This window comes from Hydra vulgaris, chromosome 12 (assembly GCF_038396675.1).
Source record: "Hydra vulgaris chromosome 12, alternate assembly HydraT2T_AEP".
In the NCBI taxonomy this organism is placed as follows: Eukaryota; Metazoa; Cnidaria; class Hydrozoa; order Anthoathecata; family Hydridae; genus Hydra; species Hydra vulgaris.
In genome coordinates, this window is record NC_088931.1 from 2,477,261 (window position 1) to 2,500,000 (window position 22,740).

The 22,740-nt window shown below is 28.2% G+C and overlaps 1 protein-coding gene across 1 annotated transcript in view; it reads right to left on the bottom strand.

Annotated features, from left to right (window-relative positions):
- Positions 1–22,740, bottom strand: part of LOC100202894 (protein tyrosine phosphatase domain-containing protein 1) — a 48,214-nt gene that overhangs the window by 22,847 nt on the left and 2,627 nt on the right. Inside the window, exons 2-5 of the mRNA XM_065811233.1 lie at positions 12,218–12,481; positions 12,063–12,143; positions 7,912–8,027; positions 4,830–4,851 (exon numbers count right to left, since the gene is read on the bottom strand). Coding sequence (XP_065667305.1) covers positions 4,830–4,851; positions 7,912–8,027; positions 12,063–12,143; positions 12,218–12,438 — 440 coding nt within the window. The 5' untranslated portion in view covers positions 12,439–12,481. The remainder of the gene's footprint in view (positions 1–4,829; positions 4,852–7,911; positions 8,028–12,062; positions 12,144–12,217; positions 12,482–22,740) is intronic.

Below are 22,740 nucleotides of genomic sequence, written 5' to 3' on the forward strand. Positions count from 1 at the left end.
TCTCTGAGAGCTACCACAGAGTTCACAAAAATTTACTACCAGCCAACCTCAGAACCATTAAACTCAGTTTTAGAGCTAAACCCTCATTACGAGATAACAAGAAGAGTTGCATAGCCACTATCAAAGAGACACAAGCAAAAAGTAGAGTCAAGAAGATCCAGTATTCATCATTTAAGGCAGCAAAATGATGTAATGAAGATTTTTATCTACACCAGTCTAATACATCAAGAAGGGGTGCAGGGCTGGTCAATTATTTGGCTTACCCCTAAAGTCTTTGCCTAGGAGATCTTCTACAAGACAGTAGCTAGATGCAGTTAACACCTGCCCAAGATTTTTTATGGAGACTAATAAATCTATTATAAAATATTTTAAAATTGTTTTCACTGCTTCATCATTTAAATTATATAACATTTTTATTTTATAGCATAATAATACATTTTATATTAATATAAAATGTATATTTTCTAAAATGAATTTAGAAATAAATGAATCTGAACTAAGTATCTATTATGACAATGAGGTTGACATAAATGTCATATAAAACATATAAACTAAGATATAAATATAAAACATATAAACACTTTCAAAACAATAGAGTAGCATAAAATAAAAATAGTTGCACAACTTACTAGATTGATAATTTAAACATAACTTTTTTAAATCTTATTTTATTTTTCAATAGAACAATCTTTAATAAATAAATTGATTTGATAAGGTTTTTAATAATCAAAAGTTGTGGGCATTAAAGCCCACAACTTTTGCCTTTCTTAATCTCTAACTCAAATAGTCAACTTTCCAACTCGCTTTCCAGACGATCCGAATCATTTACCTTCTCTACTCGACTTATGTCTTGTTTCTGATCCTAGTCAGTGCACAGTTTCTCCACATTCACCCTTAGGTGCTTCTGACAACAGTTTGATCTCTTTAAAGCTATTATCTCATTCTTATTCATCATCTAAATCTCCCTATTATCATACCTCTTACAACTAAAGTAAAGCTGACTGGGACTCTTTCCATGATTTTCTTCGTGATGGCCCTAGGGTAGAAATCTTTCATCTTCCCGAATCCAACTTCATGGATTCAGGCTGGCATGAAATCTTTTATTCCCTCTTGACAATTCCAGGCCAAGCCTCACTCTTCTCCATGATTTTCCTTACATTGTGCTGCTGCAATTGCCAATCGAAACCATTACTTCCATATCTATCAGCAAAACAATTCTCCAGAATACAGACGCCTATTTATTACTGCTAGAAACCATTGTAAAAAGGATTTGTCTAATGCCAAAGACCACTATTCTAAGGACATGAAATCTCATATTTCATCACAAAAATTAGGCCCTCGTGACTTCTGGAGAATCTTTAATAGTATCAATAATATAGGCAAATCTGTAATTCCACCTCTCTTGCATGGTTCAGACTTTTTCATCTCACCTAAAGACAAAGCTGAATCGTTTACTAAGAACTTTTCATCAATATCATCTCTTGATTCCACTAGTTGTGTTTTACCTGATACAGCCATCAAACAGGTTGATCCATTGCTTGACATTCGTTATACTCCAGCTTCTGTATCTAAAGTGATTTCCTGCTTAGACTCTTCTAAAGCTTGTGGCCCGGACAACATACCTGTTACAGTCTTGCAGAAGAGTTCTCCGGACCTGTCGTCTATACTTTCAAAACTATTCAACAAGTGCTTATCAGAGCCTTGTTTTCCGGCCTGCTGGAAAGCGGCATCTGTTTTCCCTATTTTTAAAAATTCTGGAGAGCGATCTGGTTCATCTAACTACCATCCCATTAGTCTTCTTCCTATCATAAGCAAGGTTTTTGAACCATTAATTAACAAACACTTCACCTATCATCTTGAATCTAATAACTTACTTTCTGATCATCAATATGGATTTCGATCTTCTCGTTCTACAGCTGATTTGCTGACAATAATAACCGATAGGTTTTATTGTGCATTAGATAAAGGAAAGGAGAGGTTTAGGCCATTGCTCTTGATATTTCTAGAGCTTTTAATAAAGTTTGACATCCTGGTTTTCTCCATAAGCTTTCTTCTTATGGTGTATCTGGTAACATCTTTAAGATTATCGAATCCTTCCTTTCCAATTGAAGTATAAAAGTTGTCCTCAATGGACAGCACTCTTCTTCTTATTCTGTAACTTCAGGGGTTCCTCCAGGTTCTATCCTTGGCCCTGTACTCTTTTTAATTTACAATCTTCCAGATTCCACATCTACGGTGGCATTGTTTGCACTCGATACTACCATTTATTCTTGTCATGATAAGAAGCCAACACTCTCTGATTGCTTGGAGGGGGCATTTGAGCTTGAAAAGGATTTCACTTCTGCTACAGCATAGGACTCACAGTGGCTGGTGAACTTTAACTCAGATAAAACTCAAATTATTTCAGCCAATCAATATCGCAATAATTTAGATCTATTTTTATGAACGGTAATGTACTCGATGAGTCATCTACCCTTCACCTTCTAGGATTAACTCTTACTTCCGATCTTTTTTGGAAACCATATATGAAATCCATTGCAAAATTAGCATCTGCTAAGGTTGCATCTCTTTATCAAGCTCAACACTTTCTTACTCCGGATTCTATTCTCTCTCTCTATAAATCTCAAACCCATCCTTGTATGGAATACTGTTGCCATATCTGGGGCGGATCTTCTAATGATGCCCTTTCTCTTTTAGACAAGATGCAAAAATGCACTGTAAACATAGTTGGACCTGCTCTTGCAGCCAACCTCAAACCATTATCACATCGTCATAATGTTGCTTCTCTTTCTCTTCTCTACAAATACTATAATGAGCACTGCTCTAAAGAGCTAGCGTCTCTTGTGCCATCTACTAAAATTCTTTCTTGTGTTACTTGTCATTCAATTAAGTCTCATCCTTTTTTTGTGACTGTTCCTAAGTGCTCCAAAAACTCTTATTTCTCTAGTTTTTTTCCTCAAACATCAGTTCTTTGGAATTCGCTTCCTTCATCTTGCTTCCCTGATTAATATAATTTGCAATCTTTTATGTCATCTGTCAATCGTTATCTTGCTTTACAATCTTCATCTTTTCTCTTCCAGTAACATCCAACTCTAATTAGTGGTTGCTTGCAGCCTTGTTGGAACCAAAGATGTTTAAAAATAATTCTGATAATTTATGAAAAAACATTCAAAACAGAAATAGATTAATTTGATTTTTTTTTCTCCTCTTTTAATGCAATTAATTAAATTAGTGTTTATAAATTTTAAACTTTGAGCTAGTAATTTTTGTGTTGAGAAATTTTATATTCTTTTGAATATAAAATTATATATATATATAGATCTATAGTTTGTTGTCTTTAGGAAGAGCGGAAGGAAAAAAGTGATTCTTATGCCAACACATACGTCACTTTTAATTACTTTTGACTTTAGTCCAACATTTGCGTGTTGTCAGAAAGTAAAAACCATTAATTTAATTACAAATTAATCATTTTTTAAAAAAGCCGCAAAAACGCAAATTTAATTGACCAGAATGTTTTTTAAAACATTCTGAATGTTTTTAACAATATAAACAATGTTTTTTTTTTGTTTTTTTTATTAAAATGTTTTTATTTTTATTTTTTTAACTGTAAATCATGCACGGAGTGCTGCTACATCGACTATCTTATAGCCTGACTCGCTAGGGAGTGCTGCTACATCGACTGACAAATAGCGTGACTCGCAAGGGAGTGCTGCTATATCGACTGACAAATAGCCTGACTCGCAACGGAGTGCTGCTACATCTACTATCTTTTAGCCTGACTCGCAAGGGAGTGCTGCTACATCGACTGAGGGTTTAGTTGGGGCAGGCAGTCTATCAATTAATAAAAAAAAATCCAGTCTTGCATTTTAACTTTTACTTTTTGTCAACAAAATATGGAAGAAAACTTTCAGACAACATATAAGTGTGTGTATATATATATATATATATATATATATATATATATATATATATATATATATATATATATATATATATATATATATATATATATATATATATATATATATATATATATATATATATATATATATATATATATATATATATATATATAGACAGAACTTCAAAATTTTTAAAAATATTCATTTAAATGGATGGCAATGCATTTGGATAAAAAAAACGAAAAAAAAAACAACCAAATAAAATATAAAATGTTGAAATTTTGTCCCTTATTGTGTCACTATCTACTAAATATTGTGCTTACTGGTACTATCTACTAAATATTCTGTTAACTGTCATTATCTATCATGTATTCTGCTTACTGTCACTATCTACTAAATATTGTTAACATTATCTCATTTTTTATAGCTTAAATCTTTTATTTTTCTTATTCTTCTTTTGGTTTACTTATTTTAAGAAAATAAATTGACATCGTAGTAGTTGTAGCCAATCAAAACACTTTTAGTAGTCGCAGCCAATCAAATCATTTTTAACAAATCACTTTTAACAAATATAAAAAATTCAAAACTTAAGATTTGATATTTATTTAAGAATTTTAATTTTCTTATTAAAATAGAAACTTTTAAAAAAATTGCTATAAAAAAAGATTTGCAAACTTCTAAAAAATTTTAAATATTGATTACTGTAGATAAAAATATAAAACTAAGAAAAATTGTATTAAATATAAACAATTAAACTAACAAACATATTCTATATTTTAATGAACTACCGAAAATCTCTATATCATAAAAATAAAAAAAATAATAATAAAAAAAGAATTGCATAATGCTGAATTTGAGACCTGAAATTAATAACTAAAAAAATATATCCAAAAATCTTTAATAAATAACACTTTTCAAATCACTTACCAACAAAAATTGTAGAAGAAAACTATAATAAAAAAACATTTGATGTATTAAATCTTGCACAAATAAATTCAATATTTATTTAGCATTTATTTTATTCAGATTTTTTATTAAAAATAAACCCATATATATATACATATATACTTTTATATAAAATTTGGAATATATATATATAAATTTTGGAATATATATATATATATATATATATATATATATATATATATATATATATATATATATATATATATATATACAAAAATATACATGAAATACTTTTTATTTCATGTATATTTATGTATATATATATATTTTAGAATTTTATAAAAGTTTCAAACATTTTAGAAACACCCCGAAAACAGTGTATTACATAACATGCAAGCAACGCCAAAAGAAATGATGTTCTCACATCATGCACGTCCATGTTTATCATTATTTATTGCTAAGAATAAATCTAAGTAGAAGCTTGTTTTGCAGTAAAAGTTCCTGTATTTTTTGATTGCACATTAGGCACACTGACTGTTTCTTAGTATTTTGCTTACAAATGGTTGCTGCTCCCAGTAATTAAGGCCGCATCGTTAACCGTACCAAACCATTCTTTTAGTGAAAACCGAAACAAAAAAACCGAATTGAACCGAATCGATCTAATTATTTAAAATAAAATAAAAACCAAACCATAACCGAAAAAATCTTTAAATATATATATAAAATTTAGAACTGTCAAAAAAATTATTTAGTATTAAATTATTAAATAATATATATATATATATATATATATATATATATATATATATATATATATATATATATATATATATATATATATATATATATATATATATATATATGTTACTTAATTTAAAAAATTTCAAACCACAGAAAAGCTAAGTAAAAAAGGAAACAAATTTAAACATAAAAAATAGTCCGCAAACAGCTTGCCGTGAAATTAGAATGTTGTAGACCATGATATAGTAAAATTTTTTGAGAGTTGGATATCAATGTCTTGAATGAAGTCAAAATGTCAAAATGTAAGTATAGTATAAGCCTTTTTCTAAAAAGATGTAATTTTTTATTTTACTGAAATTTCTAATATTGTTTATAATATTTACCTTATAATATTGCTATTTTGAAAACATTGTTTTCTGAACTGTTTTTATTGTATCCTAATAAGCAAATAAATTATAAATGTGATATAATCAAAATATTTTGTATAACCAGCAACGTCAAAACTAAACATGAAGCATCTTGGAAAGATGCTTTGAGACAATTAATAAACAAAACTTGGTAAAGAAAAAGAGACAAAAACAACTACAAACGAAAGTTGCATTCTAAAAAACCAAAAATATGGGTTAAATGATCCAATGCAATTAAAATTTGACTTTTAACAAAATTTATTTGCAAGCTTAGTCTACCTTTTGAAATTTTAGATAATGAAGGAGCACAAGAATGCTCTGATTAGAAAAAGACTGAAACAAGATATTTCAACGCACTGTACTTCAACAATGACTAAATTGGGTTTAGAAATTGATTGTTATTTAGCAGCCAAAACAGCTGAAGAAATGAAAAATATTTTAGGGTGGTGGAATATTATAAAGTTGCAGTACTTAATTTTATTAAATTATGTACGGAAATAACTTTGTATACCAGCAACTTCTGCATCTTCAGAGAGGGTTTTTCTACTGCTGGTAACATTGTCACTGTCACAACTACAATAACAGTTGAAAATGTTGAAAAATTGTTTGTATAAAAGAAAATACTAAAAAAAATTTTTTTTTTAGCTTTCTTTGTATTTTTAAAAATATGTAATTCTAAATTTATTAAATAAATGACCTCTAAAACTTTGTTTTGTATTTAACCAAAACCAAACCGAACCAATAAAAAAAAATTGAAACTGAACCAAAAAAACCAAACCGAAAAAAGGCCAATTTTTTAGGATGCAATATTTCTGACAAGTGAATTTCATTTCTTGAAGTCATTTTGATTATACATTTTATCCATAGACCAAATGTCTACCAGGTCATACAAAATAAATCTGCATACCTTCTCCAAATTTGTCCTTATTGTAAGTGTAAAAATAAATGCAAAAATGAATTCCACTCTTGAACTCCACCATGCATTACCTTTGTTAAAAATCTGAACACTCGTGTGTATTTATATTTACTTTGCACAATGTGATTGTCATCAAAATGTAAAGCCATTTGTCTTTGAGTAATTTCTCAATCATTTCAGTCTTAAATTTTGCTGCCAATTTCTGTGTGCCAAAGTTCAAGGTATGCCATTTTTAAATACAGTAGAAAACATGAAAAATTAAACTTGTTTTGTTACTAACTATATTTAATTATTATTTGTTTTATTACTTGTTTTATTACTAACTATATTTAATTATATTTTATTACTAATTATATTTAATCTATAATTTTATTCTAACTAAAAACATTATGTGTAATAAAGTAGTAAATATTTAAATTATAATTATTAATAAAAAATTTTTTTGGTATTAAAAAATCAATTCAGTTGCTAAGGTTTCTAACAGTTTATTTTTTATTTTTTATCAACTGTATGTAATAAGATTTTAGCTTAAAGTTGTTAACAGCTTTTTTTAATAAACATTTTAAAATAATCTTAAACTATAGCTTTTAGTAATTTTTTATTTTCAAGTTAAAACTTAAACAAACAAAAACTGCTTAAGAAAAAAAAAACTGCTTAAAAAAATTTAAAACTGTTTAAAGGAATAAAAACTGCTTAAACAACTAAAAATTTTAGACTTTCAATGATTTTAATTAAATAGTTTAAATTAAAAGTAGAAAAGAAAAAACTAATAAACATTTATTACGAATAAACAAAATTTTAGCAATACAAACTTACAATATTTATTACATTATTTAATATTATTTTCTATTTAAATTAATGTTATTTTTGCAAACTCCATTGCACTTTTATAGATAATAAAACTTATTTACTCATAAAAAAAGTTAAAAAATCAAAAAAAATTATATATAGATAATATATATTTATATTATAAAGAATCTACCTCCATATACAGAAGGTAGAAATTTTTTATATACTTTTATTAAACTGCAATAATTACCATTGTTATCCATAAAATCTTTAGGCTCGTATGAAAATCCACTAGGTTCTAAACCAAAACCACATGCACTATGTTCCCCAGCCTGTTGGAGATTAATTATGGATTTGATACCAGCACTGTTTAACAACAAAAAATGAACTTTAAAAAAAAAAAGAAATGAAAATAATAATTAGTAACAAAAAAATTAAAGTAAAAACTAATAAAAATTAACAGTTCATATCATCAAGTTGTATCTTTTTAATTTTATGTTATAAAATGATACGATTTAATTATAGTAATGGTAAAAAATTCTAAAACTATGATGTACACAAACAAAACAAAACTATTCTAAAACTATGAGGTAAACAAACAAAACAAAACTATTCTAAAACTGAGTACATAAACAATATAAAATTATTCTAAAACTATGAGGTACACAAACCAAATTATTTGATTTGTGTACCTCATAGTTTTAGAATAATTTGATCTTTGAATTTTATCCTGACTATTGACTTTTTCTAAATTCAATACTAAAAGCAAGTGCAACTAAATAAGTTATATTGTATAATATATTTCAGATAATAAACTAAATTGTTGCTCTTTTAAGATATTACAAATTGTATACCCTAACATGATACACCCTTTACCCTACCTAACTCTTACATGTTAGAATAATAAATTTACTAGTTTATTTAATTTACTAATAACTTGTATTACAATTTGTTTACTGCTTGTAATTTACTAGTAGTTATTAAGTAGATTTCACTCACAACAAGGTTGGAAGCAATAGCCCTGAGCAATAGTCTGTTCAAGAAAGAGGTTTACAAAAGACTTAATAAGCTATAAATAGGATTATTTAAGAAATAATAAGACAATTAAAGTATAAAACCAAAAATAAAAAAATAAAAAAGTTTCTGTTACTCTATATAAACTTTCTTTTAATGTTTCTAATGTAAATCATGACAAACATAAAACTTAACTAAAATAATTTTTCGCTGAATACAAGCATATACAGCAATACAAGCATGTACAGCAATACAAGCATATAAAGCAAAAGCTCCATATAGGATCTTCACATAGTGCCTAAGGTCACCAGGTTATGGATAACATTTATTAAATATCAGAGTAACTAACTATATTAGAGTTAGATATTGCTTCTTTTGTTCTTTTGTTAGTGTATTCTTCAATACTAAAAGCTAAATAGTTAAATAATACATAAATAGATAAATAGTTTAAATAGTGAGCAACACAGGTATTAAAAAAAGAGCAGCAACTTCAACCAGAGTTTAATTGATAAAGATCTCTTCTATGGCTAGCATAGTTATCGTAACAATCTATATATTAAACTTTTACTGCATTACAAAGAGATTATAAGCATCACAATCGAGAGTCCAGAAGTTTTATTAAACAATTTCAAGCTGAAATTTCAGGAAATGATCTTTTTTAAGCAAAATTTAATTTTTTTGAGTTGCCTACCAGCATCAAATCCAAAATATTTATTCATATCAGAAAACATTACTATGACAAGACTACCTTGAGTAAATATTGAGAGCATTACCTACCTTGGAGGATAACTACCAGTGTGCAGAAAATTAAAAGTTCACTAACCTGATGCTCTTCACAATGCAAGATTTATATCATATTTTATAAATTCTCTTAATATAGAATTCTTATCTGATAAAACTTATCATGTCTGACGATGAGCAAATTATGATACATTGTATGGTTAGTTTATTGGTCTGTTATTAAATGAAATTTCTCCACTTGATAAATTTGAATTTTTTGTTGCAATGAACTGGTATTGAGAAGAGGATTCAGATATTGAAAAGTTAGTGATTTCATCAAAAAACTGTCATCTTTGGTATTTAAGGAAAGAGCTTGTTATTTTATCTTTACTTGATGAAAAAATGTCAGACCCTGTCATAGTAATGATGGCAAAATAAACATTTTTCTACCCCAAGTCCTAAAAAAATATTTTATTGGGAAATCAACATTTCTGACATTTATCAACTTTTACTTCTTTTTTAATTGGACCATGCTCTTGGTTTCTTTTGATTTATTAGAAATTATGAGCAATCAAGAATGGCTCCAGATATATCCAAAAAAACTGGACATGTATCTAAGATTATTGAACTGAAAGTTTTTGTTGTACAACTAAAGGAAACAAACAATTGTGCCAAAAGAGAAGCCAAGCTTATTGGCAACTTTCATGAACATGCAGAAAATGAGGAGAAATGTCAATTTCTTTTGCAGTATGTTGAATAATACAGAAAACAAAAAACCTTTTTTTAATACAACAACCAAATTGCTAAAAACCAATTTTTAGAAACAATTTTTCTAAAAATTTGGGCAAATATTTTTCTAACTACAGTTGATATATAGACACTAAGTAACATAAAATAAAATTACTGTATGCATTCATACAAGAACTTCCATCATCCAGTTCAATAGAAAATTCTTTAACTTCGATAAGCTCTTCAGCCCTTAGGTACTTTAGGTCAGAAATTTTTATCTTTTATACTAATGGAAATTAAATTATTTTCAGAATTAATTTAATTAATTTCAAAAATAATTAATTCAGGTGAAAAATTGGTAATTTTTTAAACTACTTTTAAAAAGTTAAAAAAAAGTATTTTTTTACAAGAGAGAAAAATATTAAACAATTAATTTTGAAAATTAAAGTGTTAAAAGAAATGAGTCAAACAAGATATAGTAAAAAAAAAACTTCACTAAAAATTAAAGCTTTTTAAAATTATTTACTTTTATAAGAAATTATTTTGTTATTTGTTTTGTATAGTACCGCAAAAATTTCTTCTGGAAGTGAATCATAAGAAAATACTTTGAAAAACAACACAATGAAGTTATAGATAATAGCTTTCAAAAGCTTTTGAAAGTTATTTGCAAAACACTATTGTTAATGCTGCACTGTTTCCAACATAATTATATAACTATTCTTCAGAGAGAATTGTAAATTTATTTTTGTTAGAAGCTTGAAGTTACTTTTACTTTTTATTTCTACAAATCTTATTACATAAATAACTAATAATGGGGAATAACTAAAAATGGTGAATAACAAACAATAATGAATTACTAACAATGATGAATAACTAACAATGATGAATAATTAACTAAAAACTAAAAATGAATGAAAATAAATTGCAGCGTAAATGATATAAAAATAAATTATAGAGTGAAGATATGAAAATAAATTATATAGTGAATGATATGAAAATAAATTATAGTGTGAATGATATTAAAATAGATTTTAGAGTGAATGATATTAAAATAAATTATAGAGTGAATGATATGAAAGTAAAACACAGTATGACAAATTAAAACATCAACTAACCCACTTCTATTCAACCCTATTTTAATTTTTTTAATAAATAGATTATTATATAAAAATTAAATCAAATATTTACTATTAAAATCATGCATAATAAAAATGGATAACCAATTTACAATTTATGTAAATTGGTCATTCATTTGGTAATGATAACCATTTCTAAATTCACCCTTCCATACTCCACCTAGTTATAATTTGGTTTCAAATATGAAAACAACATTGCTACCCAGTTTTGAATTAACTTAACTTCTCTACTTAATATTTTTCTTTTTAACTAAGGAAAAAAAGATAACATAGGTGTAAGTATTTAAAAAAAAATCCCATACATTTGCAAAAATAATCAGTCCACTTTAAAGACAGTTTATAATACATGTATATTCAAAATGGCTCTCCTGTGTCCTTGGGGAAGTAAAAAAAAAAAAGTGGAAAAAAGCACACACCTTAGCTATTAAGTTAAGGTTAGAATATTATGCGGTTGTTAAATAATATAAGACATCATTGAAGTTTCATTAAACTCACTGTAACTCACTTTGGTTTCTTATACCTATCATCATGGAAATGAAATAGTTATAAAAAGACATATTTATAGTGACAATATTCAATAAAAAAACAGAAAAAATCTAAATAGGTGGATAGATGGCAGATATATCTAAAGCATGTATATATTGATGGTGATAATAATCATATTAATGATGATGATGATGATGATGATGATGATGATGATGATGATGATGATGATGATGATGATGATGATGATGATGATGATGATGATGATGATGATGACAAAGACGATAACCACAATATTTAATTAAAATATTAATCTTACTTTTGAAATTGCTCAATAATATTATGCTTCCTAATAGCTTCTGTGGATGGTCGAGATGTTGCCAAAATATTTTTAGTAACCCTAATCAAAAATAAAAAAACTTAAAAAATAAAACATAAACATTTTATATCAACTTTTTTGCTTTTGTTGCTTACCATGATGAATACAATCCAAATATTGCCATTTCATTTTCTTTGAACTTCAAGGGATTATCGTACTTGCATTGTTTTCCTCCACAAAACATAGAACATTGGAGATAACTTGGTGTAACATGACGAATATGCTCTCCGAACAGAGAATACTTTGGAGATAAAGGTTTTAAAAAGCCAACATCTGGCTTATTACTCCATTTAATTTCACCTGATTTACCAGCCATTTCGTTGCGCAATTATTTGCCATATAATATATTATTAATAGCACTATATTATATACTATATTGCTAATAACACTATCACAAACTACAACTTTAATATATAAGTAGACAAAAAACTTTATTATTATAAATGGATATGTAAAAATGGTATAAATATACAAAAATAATTAAATAAATAAAAATAAATATTTGTTATATTTATTTTTAGTTTCTTTCCTAACACTCAAGGCAATTACCAGTTAATGCCAATTTTAACTTACATATTGTAATATAGAAGAAATATTGATGTTATATTGTCAATATTTTTTCTGCAAAAGGAGATGAATTAACACTAAAAAAAAAAAAAAAAAAATTGTAAATAATTCTAAATAAAAATTTTTTTTTCCAATGAGTGGAAAAAGTTTATCAAAAAATGTGGTATATAAATGTGCTGTTTCCTATAATTATCAAAAAATGTGGTATATTAATGTGTTGTTTCCTATAAGAATGTACCTGATAAACAATACATTGGCTTAACAGAGTGTAAATGAAAAAATATTTTGCCAACCATAAGCAACCCTTTAAAAATAAAAACTATTCAAATGACACGATGCTGTTAAAATACATATAGGAATTATAAAAAAAAAAATTTTTGATGATTTTATATTGAATTGTTCTACCCCTAAAACAGCACCAGCATATAATAATATTTCCAAAAAATGTGTACTATGCCCTACCTAGAAAAATTTGAAATAATTACACATATCAACCAAGAATGTTTATTAAACAAAAAATTAATTATATTAATCTGAACACTCATTTCTGATGAGTCTTTATTGATGAAACACAGTGTAAAATAAAAAAAGTTTGATAAGTGATTTTCTACTGATTTATTATTGCTCTGTTCTTTTAAGAACATTGAGCATTCTTTTTTGTAGAATTTAAAATTACTTATATATATACATATATATATATATATATATATATATATATATATATATATATATATATATATATATATATATATATATATATATATATATATATATATATATATATATATATATATATGTATATATATATATATATATATATGTATATATATATATATAAACATATATATATATACAGCGTTTTTCATTTATTCGATGGTAGACTCAACAAAGAAAGGTACATCGAAATTTTGGAAAACTCACTTATTCCTAGCATTGATTTATGGCAGTTGCAAGATGGATTTATTCTCCAGCAAGATAATGCGCCGTGTCATAAAGCGCATGTTGTTAGCGATTGGTTCAATTCTAATAAAATTCAAGTCCTTCCATGGCCTGCCAATAGTCCAGACTTGAATCCAATAGAGAATTTATGGTCATGGCTTGATCACAAGCTTGGTAAAGAACAATTTTACAATTTGGAAGATTTGAAATCTTCTATCTCTTATCATTTGAAAAATGTGCCTGATGAAGTAATCAAAACTTTAATGAATTCAATGCCAGAACGAGTACAAGAGTGCTTGAAAACAAATATAGGAACAACACGCTTCTAAATTATTTTTTTATTGCTTTTTGAAATATTTTTGAAACTGGTCTTAAAATTTTGTCCAATTTTTTTTCCCATTTATATTTTTTAACATTATTTTATAAAAAAATTATAAATTCTTTTATAATAAATATAAAATACAATAAAAATTCTTTCTAAAAATGTTTTCCTTTTTTTGATACCTTTTTCCAAAATAAAATTATACTAAGGTTAAAAATAAATTTTGAAAAAAAAAGAGTGGTCTTTAATTTTTGGCCACCGCTGTATATGTCTTCTTTGTTTGAAATTTGATGCCAGCGCACAAAAAAGCACTGGCAGGATGGTTATTTTGAAGTTAACCTATGCAATTTAAAAAATTAATTTTTTCCTGCTATTTAAATTAAAATAAAAATAGTAGAAAGAATGCTTTGAACAAATACTAGATAAAATAATTTTAAAAAAATTGGCAAAGAAAAAGCTTTTTTTATAAAAGTTGAACAAAGAAACAAAAATGTTTTGTTGCAATTTAAAACAAAACACTTTTATTTTTTTGGCAAGCACTTTTTTACGGGCTTGCCAAAATTTTTGCGGGTGTGTGGGTGAGCGCGAAAAGACTTCAGCACGAGCGCTGGTTAAACGGAGAAGACTGATATATATATATATATATATATATATATATATATATATATATATATATACATATATATATATATACACACACAAGATTAATCGTTTCTACTTAGATAGTGAGCAAATTTGGTGCAGGGTCAGCATATATACTAGTTACAGCATATATACTAGTGCAGGATCAGCATATATACTATATACTAGTTGGTTGTTTATACACATCCTCAAGCTTCATATGATCTAAACAAAATATTTAACGAAACAATTAGAAAAGCAGAAAATTAATAAACTAACTTTCAAGCATAACATTCTTGATATAATTTTAATTGATGATCCTGATCGCATATATGCAGTAGAAATAGGCCCCTATATTGGTTTCACTAGGCAAAATCAGTTTCACAGGACATTGTTGTGGGAATATCAAGTAAAGGACCCTGCCTATTCAAAAAAAAATCAAAGAAACTTAGGTGATTACAAACCTGGTGATTATTAAGCTCTAAGTGAATCATTTAATGATATTAACTGGCATGCAAACTTCTATGGTAAAGACACTAACCAATGTTATAATATTTTCATTGACTTTTATAATAAACTAGTTGAGAAGTTTGTGCCCAGTAAATCTCTCTTCAACCTTAACTTATCCAAATCAGTACCCAGATGGATAAAGATATCAAAAGAGCTTAAAGATATAAATGTCTTTTCAAAAAATGATTACATCAACTAAATTAAATAAAGGTAAGCTTAAAACTGAATTCAACAAACAATGCAAATTAGTTAAAAAATTAGTTAATAAGGCAGTTTTACAATTATTATTATTATTATTTTATTCTGATTCATTCCAAACAAGGCTGGAAGCAATCACTATTGAATTGAGTTTTAGTTGATGGAAATAGAGATGATAGCTCCTTTGAGCAGTGAAAATAATAGTATTTGTAGAATAAAGAAAGAGATGAACTTTATGACAATGGGAGTGAGGTTAGTAAGCGACCAGGGTTGATATTTGACTGGGGCCGGGTTTGTGACCGAGGCTGCATAAACATTTATACATCCTAAAGTATATTTTTTTAGTTCAAAATTCATGTTATATTTTGTATATATATATGCATATAAAAACATCATTATGATCATCATAATCATCATTAACATCATCATTATCATCATTACCATTATCATCATCTGATCATCTTCTCTTTTGGCAAATACTACGCCATATAAATGCTTAAGTTTATATAAATATGAAAGGATATTGTATGCCAGCATCTAAATAAATAGCAAACATAAATTTTTATATCCATAATATGTATGCATAAAGCGCATCTCAGAAGCTTTTATTCCTTCTGGACTAAAAGTTTGGAAGCTTTTATTCCTACTCTTCAATTTTAAGTCAAGCCTCATTCTACTCCACAATTTTCACTATCTTGACCAGTTGCTTTATTAATCATTTATTTCAACTTTTTTAAAAGAACATTTCTCTTAAGAACAAATAACCTTTTATTTTTCAAGAAGCCAATGTATAAAGGGCCCACCTGGTGTTAAGCTCTGTTATTCTCAGTTTACTGTATCTCATATCTTATATCAGATGTTAGGTTTTACAGATTTTTGGTTAGTCTTCAACAATGTCATTAGCTGAAATTAGTCTAACTTTTAATCTCTAATTCATGGGTCTGATCTTTTTACTTCTCACCAGAATAAACCAAGTTGTTTGCAAAGAAATCTTACTCTAATTTGACTCTTGAATCTAATGACCATACCTTTCCTGTCAGTTAACCAGATTAACCCATTGTTAAACATCCAAATCACTCTGGCTTCCAATGCTAAAGTTAATTCTCAATTAAACGCTTCTACAGTTTGTGCTTCGGATAAAATTTCCATCATAGTCTTAAAAAAGTGTTCTCCAGAACTCTCTTCAATTTTTGCTAAGTTTTTAAAAAGTGCTTAATAAGTGCTTCCAATTTTTTTAAACTCTAGAAAACACTTTGACCTCTCTAACTATCCTACAATTAGTCTTCACTATTATTTATTAGTTTTTTTTTAATAAAGGTTTTGAGATAATTAAATTATTTCTTTCTAACTGCAGTTTTAAAGTTATTCTTGAATGCCTACACTTTTCTTTATTTCAAGTAACTTTAAGGGTACCACAAGGTTCTATTTTTGTTCCTGCATTGTTTCTTATCTACAATATTGATCTTTATGAAAATTTAAAATCTAAAGTGGCTCTATTTGCTGACGACTCAACTTCATACTCTTGTCTTGACAAAAAATCTTCACTTTTTGATTGCTTAGAACAAGCAGCTGATTTTTAATTTGATCTCTCTTCTGTAACAGTCTAAGGCTTACAGTGGCTAATGGATTTAAATTCTGAACTTAAAATCCACAATTTTTGTTGGACAACAAAACTCATTTATTAACTGCAAAAAAAATACTGCAATAATGTTGGCATTCCTATATTGATGAAAAACAATCCTCTTACTCTCAGGCAAAGTCTAAAAGCACATTATAAATGTAATTAGACCTGCTTTATCTGCCAAGCTTGAGCCACTCTTCCATTGTTGAAAGGTTGCATTTCTTTCTTTTTTTTCTACATCATGGCCAATGCTCAAATGAGCTATCATCTCTATTATGATAAACCAAAACTCATTCTTGCTTGTTTCTTATTCAACAAGTTCCATAATTTTACTGTATCTGTCCCTTCAAGCTGTAAAAACTTTTATTAATCTTTTTTTTTTTTCCATGCACATCAAAAAAACCTTATAACTCTTAGCCATCTTCACGTTTTTTCTTTTAATACAACCTACAACTTTTTACGTCTTCAGTTAACAATTTCCTAGTATTTTTACTTATTCTCTATTTTTAAGTAACTCATAACTGTTGTTGCTTGCAATCTTGTTGAAAGTAAATTAGAATTTGAAAATATATAAATATATGTATTTACTATTTATTAAATGTATTTAACAAATAGTAAATGTAAGCATAAAATTATAATATATAAAGTATTATAATTTTTTTCTAGCCCCAGCTATCAACCTCTGCTAAATCTTATAGTTTTGCCAGGGCCGGAGAAAAAAGTCTTATTTTTAGCCAGGGACAGGGCCCGGTCACTTACTAAGTGAGGCTTAAGCTTGGTAGATAAAGTGGGTCCAACTATGCAGACAAAAAAGTAACAGACAAAAAAATATCACTCATTGTTTAAACCAACAGATTTATACCACGTGGAGTGGACCAGTTGCATCCTTTTGTTCTTTCAAAATGTTATAAGAACCTGAGTTTTCCACTATTCTATATATTTATTAAATCTTTTGAATCATATATTGTTCCCTTGTTATGGAAAGATACTAATATCTCACTTATCTTCAAAAAAAGATGTAAACTCAAACCAATAAATTACCGCCCAATCTTGTTGACTTCAATTGCAAGTAAGACCATAAAGAAAGATCAGTGAATCATAGAAGATCATAGAAAGTGAATACATGACTGAGCCCCTAAACTTAAACAACTTTCTATTCACCAATAAGGATTTGTTAGTGGTAAATCTTGTACCATAAACCTCTTAGAGCTGTTATATATAATTACAGAGGCACTAAATCATAACTTTACAGCTGTAAAAATCTAATCTTACCAGACTTTTCCAAAGCTTTTGACAGAATTAGCTATGAACTGCTAAACATAAAACTTAATGGGTATGGGTTTGATGTAAAATTATTTGCTTGGATTTCTGATTTTTTAAAAAGTAAATGACAATGAGTAGTCTTTAATGATGTGTATTTTGATTTGGCAAAGGTAATAAGTGGGGTACCACATTGATCAGTTCTTGGTCCACTATTGTTTTTATATACATAAATGATATGCCAGAAAAAGATGGTAGCCAGCTTGTTGCTATGATTAAAAACAATATGGATAAAACTGCTACTTTACTATGAAAGATGATATTGGAGCTGTTTTTAACTTTAAAACAACAATAACTGAGTGTAACCATGATTTAACTTTAAACAAAAAATTAAAATGTCACTTTTAGTCACCAAATCAGATATGCAATAATTAAAACAAATATGCTTTTGCCATGCTTAAGCAAACATTTAAATCTTGGACAAGGTTTATTTTTGTTAGATTGTTTACAACCTTTGTTCAACCTCATTTGGAATACTGTGCATTTGTTTGGAATCCTTTTCAAAAAAAGACAATTTGATAAGTTCAATGTTGTCGAACAAGCATCTAATAAAGTCTGCTAGATATTTAGTTTTTTCTCATTGTAGATTATTATATTATATCATATATTATTGTATTGTATTATATTATATATTATAGTATTACACACAAAGACACACACACATGTATATATATATATATATATATATATATATATATATATATATATATATATATATATATATATATATATATATGTATATATATATATATATATATATATATATATATATATATATATATATATATATATATATATATATATATATATATATTCGGGATATGACTTTTTTGCAACCTACTAGGCCTGTATCGTAATTCAATGAACTTTTATGTAAAAAGAACGAATAGATGTTTCATTTTGACATATTTTGAAAAAAGGTCACCCCAAAACCAAAAAATCGAATTTTCAATAGGTACACTTTTGTACAGTAAATGAATATTAAAGGCTGAAGATGTTGTAAGAGTCATACTCCTGTTGTTATTTTATTTATTTATGCAACATGTACTGTGATATAACAAAAAACATTATGTGATATATAATTATACAAGTATTACAAAATTAACAGTATCAAAGCGTCTAGTACAACAATATACATAACTGTCTGTGTCTATAGGCCTACTGTGTTTAGTACATGGGTCACATGATGCTCACGTCTCATAAAGAGTCTAGCGCTTATTACTTAGAATGAATCGAAGTTGCAGTTTGTCTTTCTTTCTGCAGGAAGCATACAGGTCTTGCATCACCTTGATTGCACGTTCAGCTATCTGATTACTTCGTGGTATGTCGATGATGGATGGCTCTTTCTTCCAGTGATTTTTGAATGACTGCAATGCCTTTTTGTAAGGCTTCAATACATCAGATAAATTCTTGAAGTCATTGTCATTGTACTTTTGACTACTAAACCAATGTTCTGCCCACTCATATGAAATGAACCTGCAAACCTTCTCCAAATTCTTTCTCGCTTCAGGCATAAGAATGAACACCAGAATGGCGAGAATGGCTCTTGAGTTCCATCTGGCATTGCTCATATTAGGAATGTTCTGAAAGTGAATCAGAGGGAAGTTTCTTTGTTCTTCATAGAACCTAAACACTCTTGTTAAATGGTACAAAAACTTCATATCGTCTCTCCACCCTGATTTATCAAGAATTTCTACAGTTCCATTCACAAACTTATCCTTCAGTTCATCATACTTATTCAACAGTTAAGACACAAATGGGTATTCAATGTTTGGAGATTTGGTATCACCCCCAAGTTCTTCGTCCATCACCAGACGGAGAATCCTGTCTAGTACGTGATGCTGACAACCGATAAATTGTGGTATTGTGACACCCTTTAATTTAAACATACGTTGCAACTTCACAACAACTCCATTTCTCTTCCCAGTATTGACGTTTGTTGTATCAGTAATGATCATCTTAATTGAATTCCACAAATTGTATTCATCAATAAGTTTGGCAATTTTTTCAGCAACAGTTTCAGCTTTGCCATCTTTTAAACGCAGTGCATCAAGTTTCACGTCAGTTCTTTCATTCTGAAGTACAACTACCTGATATTCCTTATCATCTATTCGTTTGCCGTCAAAGTGTAAGGACCACTGTTCCATTTTAAGTTGTTGTATCATTTCTTTTTTTAATTTACCTGCCTCTTTGAATATGGACTTGTAAATTGCTGATTGACTTGGAGTTGGAATATCAATACCTTGTTGTGATAATACATTGCATATTTTAGCAGCTTTCTTTGTGGAAACTCCACTTGATGTAACCATACTTACAGCAAATTTACTTTTGTAGTGCTTTCTAGTTTTTTTCTGAGTGTCCTCATCATCGTCTTTATCACCGTCGTCGTCTTCATCATCTTCACTCTTACTTTTGCAGTTTTCACATTCAGTACCACTGTCTGTGGTAGACAGGACTTGTGATGTGGAAGGTATTGCTGTTCCAGACTGGACTTTCCTTCTCTTGGAAGGGTGAATGGTTTCTTTACTTGCCACTTGTCCTGTTGAGTACCCCACCTGTCCTTTACTTTCTTTTTGTAGGTGGTATAGACGTTTATCTTCCGAGGATAACCACTGGCCATTCACTTTCGTGATGTCAAATAATGCATTGAGAACATCATATTTTCCACGCTTGACACATTCATCATAGACCTTCAGCACCTTCATAAGCTTTGCTCTTATCATTTGATCAGACACATGTGGAAAATTCAGTTTATTGTCCCACAATTTTGTAATTTCCTTAGAAATTTGGTCTATTCGTTCTTTTCTTCCTTTAACATATGCTCCGAGAAACTGGTATCTTCCTACGATCTGCAATTGAAGTGGTATTCTGGATTTTTCATCGAGTGAATGTTCTTCTACAGCCACGCTTCCTCTTCTTCTGTGTGACTCTTGAAATCTCACCAAATTTTTAGTCCAAGTCTTCTTGTTCTTTGTTACTGTGGTATGACTTTTCTTGTGAGACATCATATAATATTGTTACGACTTTACGGATAGCTGAGCGTAAATATCCGTTTAATAAAGTCGTTTAATTAATAAAATACTTTAACTGTATAGTAATCCAATTATAGTTCGATAATCCAGTCAATGTTGATAACAGTTCGATAATCCAGTCCGTATCCTAACGATAATGCTACAACTACTTATACTTCGTACACTTACAGCGTCTTTAGTTCGCTACAGTAGTTCCTTATTAGCTCAGTTACACGCAGAGTACTTCATAGAACTATTCACATTATCAACACTGAGCTCTGACAGCAGCTCGCTTATATAATTATTTAGAGCTTCCAGAATGTTCTACTAAGTTCTATAATCTTCTACAGTCTGTTACAGTCGTCTATATCACCGTGGTAACACAATGACGTCATCAAATAACAATTCCAAGTATTTGCCGGCACACGGCCGTTTCGTTGCCATGGTAACGTGTGGCGTTATGTTTATAAATTCATAACAAAATAATGAAATAAATAGAATTAAGCTGAGAATTAAGCTTAAGATTAAAACATCGGTCAAAAATGAATGTATAAAAATGGTAAATCAAATTTTTATTTTGGGGGTGACCTTTTTTTGTTGCAGAAAGCTATTTGGGCCTTTTTTCATGATTTTAGGTAAAAGTTCATCGATTTATGATACAGGAAACATTTTATTTGAAAAAAAATTAAAAAGTCATATCCCTAATATATATACAATGGGTGCAAAAAAAAAGCCACACTAATATTTTTTCTTCATTTTAAGTATAAAATGTATAATCAAGCAAAACAAAAAAAATTGGATTGAAAAAGTGAAAAATTTAGGACAGAAAAGGTATGTTTATATATAAACTAATATTTACATAAATAAAATCTTTAAAAAAACGATTAATATGGACACATTTAATATTTTAGAAAACATCTAACGGATGTAGAAATTGGACGAATTATTGAAGCTGCTGACCAAGGAGAGTCTCATTAGAAACCGTTTTAAACAAGAAAACTCAACTATTAGTAGATTGGTAAAGAAATATAAACACACTGGTAAAACTGAAAGGTCTGCTGGATCTGGGAGAAAGCCTAAAACTTCAAAAAAAGAACATTGCTACATTTTTAACGCTGTCAAAAAAAAATCGTAAAATCACATGTTCTGAGATAAAACTAGATTTGAACCTTACTAATATCTCAAAGTGGACAATATCTCGCAGAATAAAAGCATCGGGTGATTTTTTTTCTGGGAAGCAAATTAAAAAACCCTTCGTTAGTGAAATCAATCGAAAAAAACGATTAAAGTGGTGCATTGAGCACAAAGATTGGACATGTGAACAATGGTCTAAAGTTATTTGGAGCGACGAGTCTCCTTTTGTTTTGTTTTATAATGGTTGATCTCACTGTTGGAAATTCTTTGGGGAAAAATTCAACCCCCAAACATGCAAGGCAACAATTAAACATGACAAAAAGATTAATGTTTGGGGTTGTTTTAGTGCACACAAAGTTGGAAAACTTTACCGGG